Genomic DNA, 17,843 nt, shown 5'->3' with positions numbered 1-17,843 from the left:
CTTCCACCTGTGTTTTATTCCAGTGTGTGTGCATTCTTTGAGCAGTTATTTAGCAACCTTATTCTATTTTCATGAGCGTGGATCCCGTCGAGTACGACGAACGTGAGGGGGTGCTAATACCTTCCCCTTGCGTAACCGACTCCCGATCCTTGCAATCTTCGGTCGTAAGACCATTTCCTTTCGAGGTTTACTTCGAGCGTTTCCTTTCCCTCTTTTGGGATAAATAACGCACGGTGGCGGCTCTGTTTGTTTTATTTTTCCCGCCGGTTGTTTTTCGCGGATGCGACTGCTGGCGACTCTGCTGGGGAATTAGAAGTTGACCTCTTCCTGGTCCATCTTCCCTAAGCGAGTCTCTTCTAGCGCTCTCTAGGATAGTTTAGGTTGCTTGTGCTGCTCTATTTATTGCATTTACGATCATTATATTTTGTATATATTTGCATATATGTTCGCATGCATCATATTATCATTGTGCTGTCTTCTGTACAGGTGGTTTCTCTGATTTGGGGTGGGTGTTCTGAGTGGGGCTAAAATCCAGGCCCGAGTATACACCTAGGATTAGTGTGGTCTCACGTTTCCTTAGATGTTGGATCAACATGTTGTTGCGACGTGACATACCACAAGCCAGACGAGGTTCTTCCGACTGAGCTCTTCCTTAGTGGGGTATTCCACTTTGGTTGGGTTATCTCTTTAGGGCTGTTGACTTCGGTGACCGTGCTTTCCCGGATCTTTGGTTTAGACGATCTTAAGAGAGCTGCAACAGCACACCCGAAAGGGCAAACCCGTTGAGTATCTTTACCCGATTGTCGAGACCATTATCCGCCTTAGGATGACCTGATTAGAGTTCACCTGTGAGGGGAGGGTTGATTCTTATAGATGCATGTTCTGATGGTGACTTTGATGGTGACTAATGATTCAGCCGTTGGTCAGAGTCTTATTTATAAGTCGGATTTATGGATATTTATTTTTGAGACGCCAGAATGCTGTCCGCGATATTTATCAGTGGGGATCCGTTTATTTCAGGATTCCCTGGGCTGGTTCAGAGGATCTGGTGGTTATCTGTTCAGAGGACGTTCTGGTGATGATGGTGATGTATTCTCCGGTTCTGTTTATTTCGGAACTCCCGAGTTGGATTTGTGGTTGCTCAGTACCTCAGATGGTTGAGATCAATTCAGAAACCGGAATCTAGTATAGGGGTTGTTCAGATAACTTGGAGGATGACACAGTGCATTGCATTCATGCATCAGCATCATTCACATTTTGCATTTATCTGCATTTAACTCATGTTTATCCATATGTAGGGGACATTCTTGATTGAGATCCTGGTTGAGAGACATCCAGATGTCAGAATGTCATTGCCAAATTATTATCCGTCTCGATGAAGCCAGAATCGAAGGACCGAATGTTCCTAGTACGGATAGACATTGCATGTGTGGGTCATATTAACCTGTTTTCTGTTTTGTAGGTGTCAGTATCTAACCAAGTGCACATAGCTCTTCCGCTCAGATATCCTACTAGACTCAACAAGTCCAAGCTGATGGATCCATCCAACGCCGACATTCTCGAATTGAAAGAGATGATAAGGGAGTTGTTCAATGTCGTGCAAGGGCTCGCCTTGGGGCAGAAAGCAATCACTGAGAGGGTGGAAAGGATTGAAAAATGGCTGATAACGGAGAAAACTCAGGGAAAGGCTCCGTCGTCTGGAATAAAGAAGCCCTCTGGTAATGGTCAGCACAAGAAGGAGGTTGAATCAAGTGATGTACATGCCAAGAGGGGTAAGGATCGTTATCACCCGTATGCTGTTGCAGTGACTATTCTTGCTGGTAATTCATCTATACTACAGCAACAACAGTCATCTCAACAGAGAGTACAGAAATCCGGGTGCCAAGTGAGAAAAGGGAAGACAGATCGGCAGTTTGATAAGCCACCCATGACGTATGCTCTTCTGTTGAAGAGGTTGAAGGATTTTGGATTGGTGCGGCCAAGGATGTTGGCTCCGTTGAGACCTGATCAGAGGCCTGCCAGTTATGATGAGAATGCCAAATGTGAATTCCACTCTGGTGCCCCTGGACACAATATGGAGAATTGTAAAGCTTTTAAGCATATTGTCCAGGACCTGGTGGATTCCAAGGCCATTAATTTTGCACAATCTCCAAATGTTAATGCTAATCACATGCCCGCGCATGGTCAGATGGGGGTGAATGCAATTTCTGAGGATAGGAGGACGATTGGGCTGATGAATGGGGATCAGTTAAAAACTCCAATGTCTGTGGTCCAGAGACCTTTGATGAAGAGTGGAGATTTCCCTGGTTGTGATAATTGTTGTGCGGCTGTCGCCACAAACGGGTGTGTAATGATGAGGGAAACGACTCAGAGAATGATGGAGGTGGAAATTGATGGTGAAAAATTTGAAACACCATGTCAGGCAGTTGAAACCGTCAAGGTGGAGAATGCCGTTATTGCTGGGAAAGAGAAAAGGTCGTCCATTTCTTCTTACAAACAGGCCGTGGAAGTGGGGAGAAATGGAGGGATCCCAGGCTGGGGAAGAATGATAGACATTGTGGTGAAAGCAGATAGGTTCGGGATTGGTTATCAGGAAAGCCAAGACCCGTCTGAGCAAAACAGAAGACGTCGTTAACCGTTCACATTCATCAGTGCTGGAATGCTGGATCCAGGTCATGCTTGTGCGGTGGGTGAAGAGATTGATAGTGACTGCGAACTTGACTCGTGGATAAAATCGTGCGTACCAGGGAACTGGAAGGCCGAAAAGATCATCACTGTCACTCTACGTGAAGAGTAATATTTCCTGTTTTTCAATACTGTTTGCATGAGAGCCATACGTTTTTCCCGAAACGTAATGGTCCATTGTAAGGGCCATCTCATGTGTTTCACTTTGCAACATTTTGCATCATTAATAAATGGATGTTTTTATAGTAAAAGCGGTGTTCCCTGTTTTTTATTTATTTTTGCAGTTTAAAAAAATAAGAAATGGCAATGTTTGTTTTCATTTGTCTTCCTTTTGATTTGTCTCGTTCCGACTTCAAAAAAATAATTCTCCGGATCTCATGGATAACAATTCGGTTACACCTTTTTATGACTTCGACAATTCGATCTATCATGCCGAAGAAGAAGGCAAAGAAGATTGTGAGCTGCTGGAATTAGCCAGGTTATTGAAACAAGAGGAGAAGGTGATTCAACCGCACGAGGAGCAAGTTGAGATTGTTAATCCAGGCACCGACGAGGTCAGAAAGGAAGTGAAAGTTGGTTCCGCCTTGGAGGCGAGGGTCAAGAGCGAAGGTGATGCCATTCGGTCTCAAGAGCGCCGGTGCCACCCATCAGAGGGCTATGGTGACTTTGTTTCATGATATGATTCATCATGAAATTGAATGCTATGTTGATGACATGATAGCAAAGTCCCAAACAGAAGAGGGGCATTTGGTGGATCAGGCCAAGTTGTTTGACCGGTTGAGACAATTCAGACTAAGGTTGAATCCGAATAAGTGCACTTTCGGAGTGCGGTCCGGTAAATTGCTGGGGTTTATAGTAAGCGAAAGAGGAATCGAGGTTGATCCTGCTAAAGAAAAAGCAATAAGAGAAATGCCTGAACCGAGAACAGAGAAAGAGGTTCGTGGTTTCTTAGGTAGATTGAACTACATTTCACGGTTCATATCTCATCTAACAGCCACGTGTGAACCAATATTCAAGTTATTGAGAAAAGATCAAACGGTCAGGTGAAATAATGATTGCCAAATGGCATTTGGAAAAAATAAAAGAACATTCGCAGGAACCTCTGATTCTGATGCCTCTAGTGAAAGAACAACCATTAATCCTGTACTTGACAGCGCTCGAGGGGTCTATGAGGTATACTGGGGCAGTATGACGAGTCTGGTCGAAAAGAGCACGCAATTTACCTTAGCAAAAAGTTTACCGACTGTGAAACAATACATTCACTGCTCGAGAAAACTTGTTGTACTTTGGCATAGGCTGCTCGCCGACTGAGACAGTATATGCTGGTTCATACCACTTTATGGATTTCCAAGATGGATCTGATCAAGTACATATTTGAGAAGCCAGCATTAATCGGACGGGTTGCGAGAGGACAAGTGATTTTGATTGAATATGATATTCAGTACACCTCTCAGAAAGCAATAAAGGGGAGTGTATTGTTTGATCACCTTGCCGAGCAACCGATGGAGGATTATCAACCGATGAAGTTTGAATTCCCTGATGAGGACATCATGGTTCTCAAATCAAAAGATTGTGGGGAACCAATCCCGGAGGAGGGGCCTGACCCTGAATCCGAACGGATTCTGATGTCTGATGGGGCCGTTGATGAGAATGGTAGTGGAGTTCGTGATGTTTTGGTTATGCCGAAAGGATCCCGCACTCCTTTTATTGCCCGGATAATATTTGAATGCACCAGCAATGGTGGCTGAGTACGAAGCTTGTATCCTGGGTATCGATCTTCAGGGTGTACATCTACTGGGGCAACACCTTTCTCACTTGTGTATGGGATGGAAGCCGTGCTACCAGTTGAGGTTCAGATTCCGTCGTTACGGGTCCTGATGGACGTGAAACTGAAAGAGGCTGAATGGGTAAGGACTCGGTATGAAGAGTTGAGCCTGATTGAGGAAAAGAGGCCTGCGGCCGTTTGTCATGGGCAGTCGCACTAGCAGCAAACAAAGAGTGCTTTAGGCCGAAAGGCACGGTCTCGTGTGCATCGCGTGAGAGATATGGGTTGAAAGGGATCCTTCCTCCTCAAAACGATTGTAGGGGCAAATAGACACCCAATTATGAATGCCCATTCGTGGTCAAGAAGGTTTTCTCTGGCGGAGCCTTGTTGTTGACGACCATGGATGGCGAGGATTTTCCATCCCCTGTGAATGCGGACGCAGTTAAAAAATACTTCGTAAAAAGAGACCCGCTGGACGAAAAGAATAAAATAGTCCAGGCAAAAATGGGCATCCCGGCGAACCAGAAAAAAAATGAAAAAAGGTTCGGGCAAAAATTAGGGATAAAAAGAAAAACTGTACACCCGGCAAGTCGAAAACCCCACAAGGGCGACTTGGGCAAAAAAGGGTATCCCGGTGGACTGAAAACCCGAAAGGGCGGTCCAGGCAAAAGAGGGATTGAAACGAAAAACTGCGTCTAGCATGATCGTTTGTACTTTGGATATGACATGGATAATCCCTGGTAGGGATCGGTCGGAAGTGTCTTGTTCAGGAGGCAGAAAGCACGGAGAGTCTTGAGGACATATGGGGTGTAACCGAGTTGGAACTCGATGAGATCGCGGTTTCCCATTGCCATTAGGATAGATTTTTCCTTTTGTGCGCAATTACCTCTTTTCAGGAATTGCTTCCTTTGTATTGCTCAACTTTGAGCCACACTTTTTTCAATCAATAAAATGCATATTCAGTCAAATAATTTTGTTTTTGTTTTCATTACCGCTTTGATTGCAAAAACATCCGTTTATTTTGATAAAGAATCTTTGCATTTTGAGACATGGAGATCCCTTCCAATGCATGTTTATAAGATTGAAAACTTGAAATCTTATTCGTAAGGTAGAGTGACCCAGGTGTTGAAATCTTGGCACGCCTGGGGCACGTTTTTATCTAATGATCTCTGTTGCAGGTGCTGTTAGATATTTTCACTCACTTGCAGGTTGTGAGGTGAAACTTTTGACAAAGGATCCCCGTGGAGTCCAATAAGGGACAAAGGAATTGATGAATGGAAAAGACGGCGAAAAGACGTACGACGATCCTTGAGTATTAATCAAGAAGACTCTTCAAAGTCTGAAAAAATTGGAAAGTTGATACCAATTTGAGGGGTTCGATCTCCGTAGAGTACGGGGAAGTCGAGAATACAAAGTAATGAATCAGAAAAGTCCAGGCGAGTCTGGGAGCTCTCAAAAGTGGAAAGCTGACGCTGGAGTTAGATGGTGAATACCAGGGTTCGACGAGTCAACGGGTGTTCCGTGCCAGACTTTCCTTATTTCCCCAAGCAGAGTTGGGATTGTTACCTCCCCAACAGGTTCAAGGTCTGTGTCTTCCCTAGCAGGGTCGGGATTGTTATCTCCCCAGCGGATTCAAGATCGGTGTGTTCCCAGCAGCCCGGCCTGAAGGTTGCTATTTCCCCAGCGGAGGTGTCTCTTGGTAGTTGTTCCCCCAAGCAGTGGCGGGATTGTTGCATCCCCAACAAGTCGAAGATTGTTGTTTTCCCCGCAGAGTGCGTTGGTAGCTGTTTCCCAGCGAAGTCCCCAAGTGGATCGGGTTCAGCGGAGGTCATCCCGGGTGAGGATGGTCCTTTTCCCAGCAGCAGTGCTATTCCCCAACAGGGTGGAGATTGGAGTGTTAGCGAGTTCCTCAGCAGAGTGCCTCGAGCTCCCCAGAAGAGTCCCGTGAGGGGATACTTTTTATGCATTCATCATTTAGATAAGCATAACATATTGCATAGCTAATTGCGTAGCATTTCCAGGGTTATGGAGCATTATGCTGAAAAAAATCATGCATCAGCATTGCAAGCATAAGCTAGTCTCAAGCCGTGATTACCGTTTGAGAATCAGTTTATTTGGTTGGAAGATCAGCCTCAGCATTGCAAGCATAAGTTAACCCCAAGCCGTGGTTACCGTCCGAGAATGGGTTTTGCCGGTCGGTGAAGATGATACTCTGAGGAGTTTGGCATCGTGATGTTAGGTCAACAATATTCCCCAGTAGTGCGATATTGGAGGAGATTTCTGTCGTGCGAGATGGAAGCTGGAAGATGTTACTCCGAGGAGTTCAGCATCGTGATTTTGGATCAACAACATTTCCAGTTAGTCCCCGGCAAGCGTCTGCCTTGTTTTGACATATGTAGATGGCATCCCTGCGATACCGGTAAGTGTCATGTCGATCTCCGTAATATCTGTTTTCTTTGGTGTCAGTAAACATCATTGTTCCATGTCAGTAAACGTTGAGTTTCTTCCCAGTCATCAGTAAATGTCTGGTCGAATATCCTTTCCTTGGTGTCAGTAAACATCATTGTTCGATGTCAGTAAACGTCGAATTCCTTCCCAGTCATCAGTAAATGTCTGGTCGAGTATCTTTTCTTTGGTTTCAGTAAACATCATTGTTCGATGTCAGTAAACGTCGAGTTTCCTTCCCAGTCATTGGTCAATGTCTGGTCGAGTATTTTCTTTGGTGTCAGTAAACATCATTGTTCGATGTCAGTAAACGTCGAGTTCTTTCCCAGTCATCAGTAAATGTCTGGTCGAATATCCTTTCTTTGGTGTCAGTAAACATCATTGTTCGATGTCAGTAAACGTCGAGTTCCTTCCCAGTCATCAGTAAATGTCTGGTCGAATATCCTTTCTTTGGTGTCAGTAAACATCATTGTTCGATGTCAGTAAACGTCGAGTTTCTTCCCAGTCATCAGTAAATGTCTGGTCGAATATCCTTTCTTTGGTGTCAGTAAACATCATTGTTCGATGTCAGTAAACGTCAAGTTCCTTCCCAGTCATTGGTAAATGTCTGGTCGAATACACTATGATATGTCGCCATCAGAGTGGTGGTTGGTGTTATTTCCGGCATTGCCAACGGAATTATCACAAGAAAATGGAGAACGAGGTTCATTGTTTGGCAGCAAGAGTAATATGAAGTTTTGGGGTTCAAGAAAAACAAAAAAATTAATCAAAGAAGTTTGGGGTTCAAGAAAAGGAAAAAGAGAAAAAGTTTCGGGGTTCAAGAAAAGAGCAAAAAAAGATAATAATCCCCAGCGGAGCGCAAATTGTTCGTTTGTTCTTGGTATTCAACCACTCTTCACCCTGATCATCTGAAAGCCGAGGCTATTCATATCGACAGGTTCACAGTGGATTGAATAGGGGCAGCTGTAACACCTCAAAATTTTCCCTCCTCTCTTGGGACTAGCTTAGCATATTGCATTTCATTTTTAGGACATTAGGCATTTGCATATTGCATATCATGTGGCTAAATAAACAAGTCATCCTCCTAAGTCTTTCTCAGAAGATAGAGAGGTTGAAAGATTTAGGCCTGAGGGTCTCATGGATTGATCACCAGCCATCTGAGGGTTTATGCTTCAATTAGGGTTTCTTGGTCCTTCAAGGAGGTTGAGCATTATCTTGGTTGCAAGGATACATCATCATCATCATGGTTATGTCATCCTCAAGGGGGTTCATTGTTCATGCTCAGATTCCTTGGGATTAGGGTTTTGACCTCTAGTCAACCCTAATCAGCTACATTCTACCAGTCAAGGTTCATCAAGGAGATGGGGTTTATTTGCTTGGATGAGGATCATATGATTATTATGTGGAGCTTACAAGAGCTAGGGTTTCATTTTGGAGCCAATTCCTCAAGTGGTTGAGGCTCAAATTGATCAGAGCACTTCTAAGTCATCTGTCAACCAAAAAGTCAACTGCAAGTCAACTGAGGGCTAGGAGGTGGAGAAATGAGTTTCAACATCTCATTCATGTTCAAAAGGGGCTTATTAATCAGGTCAAATGCATATCTTGAAGAATTTAAGGTCAGATCAAAAGTTGCCAGAAATGGAAAGTGGCCTATAATTGAAAGTTTCCCAAAATGGAAAGTTTTGGTTCAAATTCAACTTGATCTTGCATAATCAAATAAGCTTCAAATAAAATTTTGTCTAACATGAAAGTTGAAGATCTCTTTCTCCCATTTCCAAAAAGTCCTAGGTCATGAATTTATGATGAATGGTTGAGGAGATATGATCAAATCATTGCCAAGTGTACATGAAACTTCAAAAGGGCATAACTTTTGATTCATAACTCCAAATTTGGTGGTTCTTTTTGCAAAATGCTTCTCATGACATGAAGTTTCCAAAACATTCATCACATTGCATGAATTTCCATCATATAATCATGTGATTTTTCAAGTCAATTTTGGAGGGAAAATGGCCAATTCAAAAATGGTGCATCATGAGAACTTTCTACCATTGCCAATGTGTTTAAAAGATGATTTTGAGTGAAAATGATGAGCCTCTTGGTACTGTTCACGCATGCATTAGCCATGCACCACCAAATTTCCAATTTTTGCCATGCACCCTCATTTTGCTTAATCTCTAATTAACTTTGGTTAATTTTAATTAAAATAGGGTTAGTACAACATATATATACTCCAATCATAACAGAATTGAGGAGGTTAATCACAATTTCACATTTCTAGATCTAGTTTCTCTCTCCCTCCAAAATTTTCTTCAAATCAAATTTCAAAATCCTTCAACATAACACCTTGTTTTTGTTGAAGATTCATGATCAGTGAGTTGATTAGAGTGTGAATCAAGTATTGGTTTGTTGAATTCGTGCAAGAACCAAGCATTTGAAGCTCAAAACTCAAAGATGGAAGTTGATTATTAATCTAGATCTATACGTTCTCAAGCTTCCTTTTCTTCATCAAACATCATCACAAGCATTCTGGAACTGATTTGGATCATCTGGAGCGTTGAATCGTGCAAAACAAGGAACTGCTCTTCAAGAGGTGAGTTTTTCAAGCTTCATAATTTCAAAATTCATGTAGATATTCTTGTAGATCTTGCTTTGCTGATTGTTTTGATATAAATTTCGTGCGATTCGGATAAAAATTGAGAGAGATATGCTTGATTGAAGTTTCACATGTCAAACTTTATTTGTTTCGATTTGCATGAATCATGTTGAATTAGGATTAATTGATGCTTGATCTATTATCTCCTTTGCATGAGCTTCGATTTGGTATAAAGTTTTTGAAAATCTGAGCATTTCTGGAAATCTGGAAAAATCTGGAAAAACTCCATTGAAGTTCATGAGTGTTCTTCGTGTTCTTCATGAAGAAGATGAAGATTCATCATTTGCGTCGGTTTTTGTGACGGTTGTAACCGCCGCTATTTCCCTAGGGCTTTTAAGCCAAAACGACGTAGTTTCATTGCTAGGCGCGCTCCTCATTTGAATCTCAACCTGGTTCGATTCCCAGCGAAGACAAATATTCAAATCCATTCATATTTTATTGCCTTTCCCTCCAAATTTCCAATATATGTTCATCTTGATTTTCATTATTTTTTCCAACTTGTAAAATGCATATCAAATTGAAAAATGATCCAAAAAATACCTGGTTTTTTGCTAATTGTTCCTTGAGATGTCTAGTTTTTTATGATGATTTTTTCTGAAGTTGTGCATGGCTGGAATTTTATTTGCTCTAGGTTGATTGATCATGTATGCATATGTGATCTTGCCTTGCTCTTTCTATTGTGAAATGCTTGATTTTAATCCAATAGACTTGAAATTTTACATGCTGATTCTAGACACATTGCTGGATGTTTTGGGCTTGGTTTGGTATTTTTCCCATTTACCATTTCTGTTTTATGCATGTGTTTGCATGGTGTGACAATTTGTGTCACACCTTTGGATGATCAACTTGTTCCATTTAATTTCCATGCCAATTGATCTTTGATGCTTCTGATTTTTGTATGTTGATCATGTTGGATGTGTTGAATGCTCATGAATTTTTCCAGAATTATTTGAATCATTTCTGTTTTGATTTGAAGTTTTCATTCATGATGATCATATATGAGCTTTGAAATTGTCTTTGGGCTTCTCTTGCTTGATACATGGCCTTGCTTGATGATTCTGATGTGATCCTTTTTAGGATATGTTAATATGTGTTTGAAGTTGCATTTTGTTGAATTTCAGCTCCTGTTTTAAATTTTTTCTTCACCTTTGACCCTAGGCTTTGACCTAGTGGTTTGTTGCTTACATGTGAGCTTTGAATTTCAGGTTTAAGCATCCAAGTTCCATGGTTGATGATGCTTCATCATTTGGATGTTGATATTTGCTTTTGATTGCTAACACTTGCTGTTTTGTAGGGTGATGATAACTCATTTGAGTTTTCCTCATGGCTTATGTGTTGTACATTGGGATTGTCTGCTTGTTATTGACTGTTGATTGTTTGTCTGGATTTTGTACTGATTGGTTTAGATGTTTCCACAGGTACCTAAGTTGCTTTAAGTTCATTTGAACTTTGCTTTGCTTTGCTGTGGTTGGCGTACCACTTAGGTATAATTCCTAATCTTCATGTAGTCTGGAAGACCTGCTGTTACTGGCAGGCACCTGTCTGAAGCCCTCCTTAAGAGGCAATGTGTGTGGTTGTTTAATTTTGTGCCAAGCAGGTTAAGTCCTCTTAAGAGGCAATTGGAAGATAAAAGAGGTGTGCAATCCACCCCCTGCTACTCAGTTGTGTCATTCATTTTGCTCACACCCTGTGTTGATGCACTTTGAATAAAAACCAAAAATCTTCTAGTGTCAGTCATGTGGAGAAGAGTTCCTTCATTCTGAACTCCCACATCTTCTGTTGATTAAAGCTCTCCCAGGCCAGGGATAAGAGCTGTGAGGTCTTATCCTCACTTCCCATTTCATCTGCTTCACCCTAGCTCTCAATGTTAGGGTTAAGAGCTCAAAACACCCATTTCCAGTTGGTTTGTTTGTCAAGGTCGATATGACCCCTTGACTAAAGCCTAACCTTGCTTGAGCCCCCTTGGTTGTGTATAACGTGTGCTATTTGCTTTTGATGTTTATCTGTTTTGCTTCTCATCTCCTTTCTGTAGGAGTCGTATGATCAACTTTTGAGGAAGTTGACGTACGTAGAGATAGACTTGAGTTGACTCACTACCTGTGTGAGTCAAACTCTTGTTAGAAACCTCAACCTAGGACTATTGTGGATTACGTGATAACTATTAGGCTCGAGTCAGTCTCCCTTTTAGTTTGTCATTTCCCAGTCTCTGGTTAGGATAGAAATTTCTCCCCTGTTAAGGGGAACTACGTCGCCCTGATCCTCATACCAGATGAGGTACGTAGGCAGGAGATCGTGCGAGATCTCTCTGGGAACCCTTTTCCTTTTTTGTGTGTGTTTGCTTGACAGCTAGCAGGCTCGAGTACCAGACTCCCTGTTAGCTTGTTTGTTCAACTTCTTTGTTGCTTTTGACGACTCAGCGTCCGGTTAACCTCTTGTTTGCTTGGAGTCTGACGTAAGTCCAGCGATTGGCAGTCGGTTTCCTGTGTGTGTTTTTGTTGTGGAGTCTGACGTAAGTCCAGCGATTGGCAGTCGGTTTCCTGTTTGTGTTTTGTTTGGTGTGCGTTAGCCGAACTACGGTAGCTCTGATTCTCATTCCAGATGAGATACGTAGGCATAGGATGCGATATCCTAGCGAGCTTGTTCCCCTCCTCTTCCACCTGTGTTTTATTCCAGTGTGTGTGCATTCTTTGAGCAGTTATTTAGCAACCTTATTCTATTCTCTTGAGCGTGGATCCCGTCGAGTACGACGGACGTGAGGGGGTGCTAATACCTTCCCCTTGCGTAACCGACTCCCGATCCTTGCAATCTCCGGTCGTAAGACCATTTCCTTTCGAGGTTTACTTCGAGCGTTTCCTTTCCCTCTTTTGGGATAAATAACGCACGGTGGTGGCTCTGTTTGTTTTGTTTTTCCCGCCGGTTGTTTTTCGCGGATGCGACAACATGCATTTTCAACGACCATATGTCTATCTTGGTTAACGGAAGTCCGACAAAAGATTTTAAAGTTGAGAGAGGCCTAAGGCAGGGAGGTCCCCTTTATCCATTCCTTTTTGTGATTGTAGTTGAAGGCCTTTCTCAACTGTTCTGCAATGCTTCTGTTAGAGGAGATTCCAAAGGTTTTAATGTGCGAGAAGGTTTATCTATCGACCTAGTTCAGTTTGCGGATGACACATTGATTTTGGGTAAAGGTTGTTGGAAGAACATATGGTGTATCAAATCCATCTTAAAGGGTTTCGAATTGGTATCGAGGTTGAGTGTCAATTATTATAAGAGTAGGTTGATCAGGATCAACGTTATTGATAATATTTTGCTAGCTGCTTCTAACTTTTTGGCTTGTTAGGTGGAGGAGTTTGCATTTACTTTTTTAGGATTATCCATTAACTAATCCTAGGAGTCTGATTATGTGGTCCTCCACCGTTGACAAATTTAAATCTAAACTAGCTATGTGTAAGGGGAGATTCCTCTCTTTTGGAGGGATAATTACTCTAATTAACTATGTTCTTAGTAGTCTCCCCATCTTTTTATTTTCCTTCTATAAAATGCCGATGCAAACTAGGAAAGCTCTTGATAAGATTCGACAGAGGTTTTTGTGGGGAGGTTCGGAGGAGAAATCAAAGATCCATTGGGTGAGATGGGAGTTGGTTTGCATAGACAAAGGACATGGTGGTCTTGGTATCAAAAGTCTAGAGGAATTTAATTTGGCTCTTTTATCTAACTGGAAATGGATTATCCTTGTTAAAAATGAGGCGTCGTGGAAGAAAATCATGGAGTCGAGATACATTGATTATGAGGATCTTATTCTTTCGAATAACAGCTGCAAAACCTCAGTGCCTTAACCAACTTGGTGGAAGGACTTGACAAAGATAGTAGCGGTTTCTTCTAATCTGGGTTTTAATTTTGCAGGTTTTATGAATTACAATATTGGAGATGGAAACCAGACTCGTTTCTGGACAAATAAATGGTGTGGAGGTTCTACCTTGGCGGAAATGGGAAATGGGAAGTTGGTCTATTTCAAGGTGGAATTGGGGGGACTGTGGGATCCAGGGTCTGGTTGTAGAATCAATAAGTACCAGGCTAAGAGAGATGGTGACTTTGATTGCCCAAAGTTTTCCTACTGCAAGTACTGTGGATTCAGTGGTTTGTGGAAGGAGAGTTCAATTGCCCTCTGTCATAGAAGAAGCAGCGGCTGAAGTGGGGATAATTGAACCTGACACCATCTTGTATTCTGCTAGTATTGGATACAAATGTTTCATGTAGGTTAAGGTTTCGACTTCGTCGGAGGAGGGGAAGAATAAAGCTTTTCGAAATCTTTGGAAATCAAAGGTTCCGACAAACATTAGAGCATTCAGATGACGCCTTTTCTCGTACCGTCTGACAACTAAAGATCAGTTGGCAAAACATGGCCTTATGTTGTTGCCCAATGAAAATGTGTGCGCTTTGTGTCACTGTGAGAAGGAAGACACATATCACTTGTTCTTTAATTGTTAGGTCTCGAAGTCTAAATGGAGTCAAATGGGTTCTTGTATTGGTTTCAAGTTAGTGCTTATGACCCCTCTTGGAAGTTTTTTATAGGATGCAGTTCTTTCTTTAAGAGATATTCTAATCGGAGAATCATATATAATATTTGGTTGGCGGTTGTTTGGGGATTTGGAAATCGAGAAACGACACTATTTTTAATAATGTCAAGTGTGACACCAATAACATTGTTTGGTTTGTCAAGTTTTTGGTTTGAAAATGGTCGATTATAGGAGATATTCTGCATTCCAACGTTACTTATTTAGATTTGTGTACACATTCTTCACATTGTCTATCTATGTAATTATTGTTGGTGAAGATTTTCGTTTGATTCCTTTGTCTTGTAAAGGGTTAGAGCACCCCTAATGCTCTTTTCAATTGAAATTGTTGTTTAAAAGAAAAAATTAAAAGCATTAAAATTAATTTAAAAAAAATTGATTTCATTATTTTTTTCATTTATAAAAAAATACTACACTTAATATAAAAGTCTTAATACATCATAGCAATACATGTAACTTAATCCCAAATCCTAACAACATTCTAGAAGTATTAAAATAACAACTAACTTGTCAAAATATTAGATAAACTATCATTATTATAACCCTATGTTAGTTTCAACCTCGAATTTGAGTAAAAATGTCTAATATAACATTAACATTGGTGGTAAGTACTTGAGCTATGTCTTAACAATAATGATAATTATTTTTTAAAATTTCTAAATAAAAAACTTATAATTTATCTTCTAAGAGATGCTGTTCCATATACATCTGCCTAAAATAAAACCTGTAACAATCTACTTAAGAAGTGTGTTATCTGCCAACTACCACACCATATTAGCTAGTTTGGAACTATAAACTAAACTATTTTGCACGTCGTTTAACATTGAAATTTGACCGGACTTGGAGGACAGAAAATGAATAGTAGATTTAAGAATTTTGTGAGTCCAAATAAAATTTTCTTTCAAAATTAAGTAAATAAAATAGTATTAATTCCAAATTCATTTCGCAATTAATGTGAAAACAAAAAATTCCCAACTACCTAATATTAGTCATCATCTTCATCTATTGGCTATCTAAATTCTAAACAATACATCTTGAGTTCCTATAAATACTAGACATAACTTCACTCATAAATCACACAACTAGGCAAGCAATTTCTTAGTTCTTTCTCACACTTTAGCAATATAAAACATTATCATCATGGGTGTTTTTAATGTTGAAGATGAAATCACTTCTGTTGTAGCACCTGCTATACTCTACAAAGCTCTAGTTACAGATGCTGACACTCTTACTCCAAAGGTTATTGATGCCATCAAAAGTATCGAAATTGTTGAAGGAAACGGAGGTGCTGGAACCATCAAGAAACTCACTTTCGTTGAAGGTCAGTATAAATTTATACATGTGTTACTTGAATATGCTCTCAATATATAAAATTTTAATTGCAATTTTATGTGCAGATGGTGAAACCAAACATGTGTTGCACAAAGTGGAGTTAGTAGATGTTGCTAACTTGGCTTACAACTATAGCATAGTTGGTGGTGTTGGATTTCCAGACACAGTTGAGAAGATCTCATTTGAGGCTAAACTGTCTGCAGGACCAAATGGAGGATCCATTGCAAAGCTGAGTGTGAAATATTACACAAAAGGTGATGCTGCTGCTCCTACTGAAGAGCAACTCAAGAGTGACAAAGCTAAGGGTGATGGTCTTTTCAAGGCTCTTGAGGGTTACTGTTTGGCTCATCCTGATTACAACTAAACTATATAATCATCAACAAGTGTGTGTTGTTATGTATACTATATAATCATCATGTGTGCTTAATTTGGCTGCCAATGTAATTTTCTGTTTTGTTTTTTCCCTTTTCTTTTCTTGTGGAACTAAAAGTGTGAGATTGTAAGTCATGTATACCTCTCCTTCAATAAATTATAAAATAATTTATATATATCTTTTTGTTTCTTTATTTTATTTCATAGATATTGAAGGAGAGTTCGTCTTCATCTGATCGTTCATCTAATTCATTATAATCTTTCATTCTTTGATTCTTCAACTTAAAGCTTTAGTCTTGATTTTATTGTCTTTTAACGTTAGAACAATAAACTTTGACTTTCTCTTAGGTTCATCTTCGATAAGTTTAATATCGTAATTTGGGAGGAGCTTATCAGATCTTTAAGAGTTGATATATTAAATATTTTTTCTTCTTGAATAGAAGTAACTTTTGATCTTTGTTTCTTTAAAAGGCTTCCGACGTAATATAATTTTTATTTAGAACTTTGACTCTTAACACTAGAGTCTAAAATAAAATAAAAATATGGATTCCACGTCTTCGTCTTCTTCCATTTTAAATTATATATACCGCCTTACTAAGACACTGGTCTTAAATTCTTTGACTTGTTTGTATCCTTCATTATTGATACATCAAGAGTTTAGAGATACTCTTTTTTGTTTTTTTATCAAGATTTTTTTTTAAATTCTTTAAAGATAATAATATTTATTAAGAATATTATGACCTTGTGATTTAATTTGTAACTCTTTTTCTGCGCATCATTCAATTGTTTCCTTGTCTACGATACACAAGCATCATTTACAGGGGTTGTGTAACTTTCTTCTACCATATCCTAAAATTTTACATCTTAAGATATAAAGAAAAAAAAAGTTTATAGTAGTCAAAATTTCCACCATCAAATAAAGGAGGTTTTAGTGAGTAAGAAGTACTGTCACTCTCTTCCATATTAATATTGTAGTTATCAATTATATGTTTCACAAAGATTTATACTCTTACACGGTTAAGTTTTCATATAATATATCAATTGATATCAACTAAAGTTTTAAAAATACAAGAAAAATGAGTTTAAATTGTGTTGAGGATTTAAAACTTTTTCTAGTTTGATAAAAATAAAAACAAGTTTGAACACAAATGTTAAAGGTAAAAAGACCGTGAAGAAAGAAAGATGTTGGAACAAAATTGTTCATATCCCTTGGGTTTTGATGATAACAAAGTACTTCAAAAACAATTGGATATACTAACATGTGTTCAAGTGTGTAGGATCATAAGCTTAAAATTCAACTCTGAATTGACTCTTATGAAAGCATATGTAGAGAAGCTAAATGGATGAGATTCTGAAAGATCAGGATCTGATGACTCTGAACAAGGTATCTCAGCTTCTGAAGGAACAAAATCTGAATGTGGTATCTCAACTTCTGGTGACAGCTCAGACTCTGAAGATCTCAACTAAAGATTCTCAGCCACTGATATGTACTCTGTCAAAAGCATATCAATCTTGTGAATGCCAGACTTATGGAAAAAGTCATCTAGATTTTTTTAGTGCAAGGTTGAAGAAAAGTTGATGTGACCTCTTAAGTTTGCCCCAACGCCTGTTATATACCTAGTATGAAAAAGAAGTAGTGGACCGTGTTATTATACAATGGTTGAAGATCTTAACAGGATTGTCCTTCAACATCTCTCAGTTGGAAATGCTTCTTAACAAAGACTACTTGTGCAAGTTACTTTCCAATGACTCTTTTTCTGCCTCTATAAAAGGGAGTTGAAGATTTGAAGGAAGGTTAACAACTCATGAACAATTTAACAAGAATAACCTTGAACTAAAGTATTTATCTATTTGTTGCACATGTTCTTAAGATTTTTTATCTTTGTATATCTTAGAAATCTTAAGAGTTAAGAATCTTTGTGGTTGTTGTATCACTTCTATACCTCTAATTTCATATCAAGTATGGTTGTTAGCTATTCTACTAAAACTATTTGTGCTAAACACTTAACAGTGTTACAGA

General features: G+C 39.6%; 1 protein-coding gene across 1 annotated transcript; it reads left to right on the top strand.

Annotated features, from left to right (window-relative positions):
* Positions 1-15,197: 15,197 nt before the first annotated feature.
* Positions 15,198-15,997, top strand: LOC127073642 (disease resistance response protein Pi176). The gene is made up of 2 exons (NM_001426829.1): positions 15,198-15,440; positions 15,517-15,997. The coding sequence occupies exons 1-2, from the start codon at positions 15,260-15,262 to the stop codon at positions 15,813-15,815; spliced, it is 480 nt and encodes a 159-aa protein (NP_001413758.1). The 5' UTR covers positions 15,198-15,259; the 3' UTR covers positions 15,816-15,997.
* The last annotated feature ends 1,846 nt before the right edge of the window (positions 15,998-17,843 follow it).

This window comes from Lathyrus oleraceus, chromosome 1 (genome assembly GCF_024323335.1).
Source record: "Lathyrus oleraceus cultivar Zhongwan6 chromosome 1, CAAS_Psat_ZW6_1.0, whole genome shotgun sequence".
NCBI lineage: Eukaryota > Viridiplantae > Streptophyta > Magnoliopsida > Fabales > Fabaceae > Lathyrus > Lathyrus oleraceus.
This window is presented reverse-complemented; position numbering and strand designations above follow the sequence as displayed.

Bases quoted from the DNA above. Each gene is read 5' to 3' on its own strand.
- LOC127073642 (NM_001426829.1), top strand. From the start codon at position 15,260: ATGGGTGTTTTTAATGTTGAAGATGAAATCACTTCTGTTGTAGCACCT. The intron at 15,441-15,516 runs GTCAGTATAAAT...TTTTATGTGCAG, and splicing joins GAAACTCACTTTCGTTGAAG to ATGGTGAAACCAAACATGTG.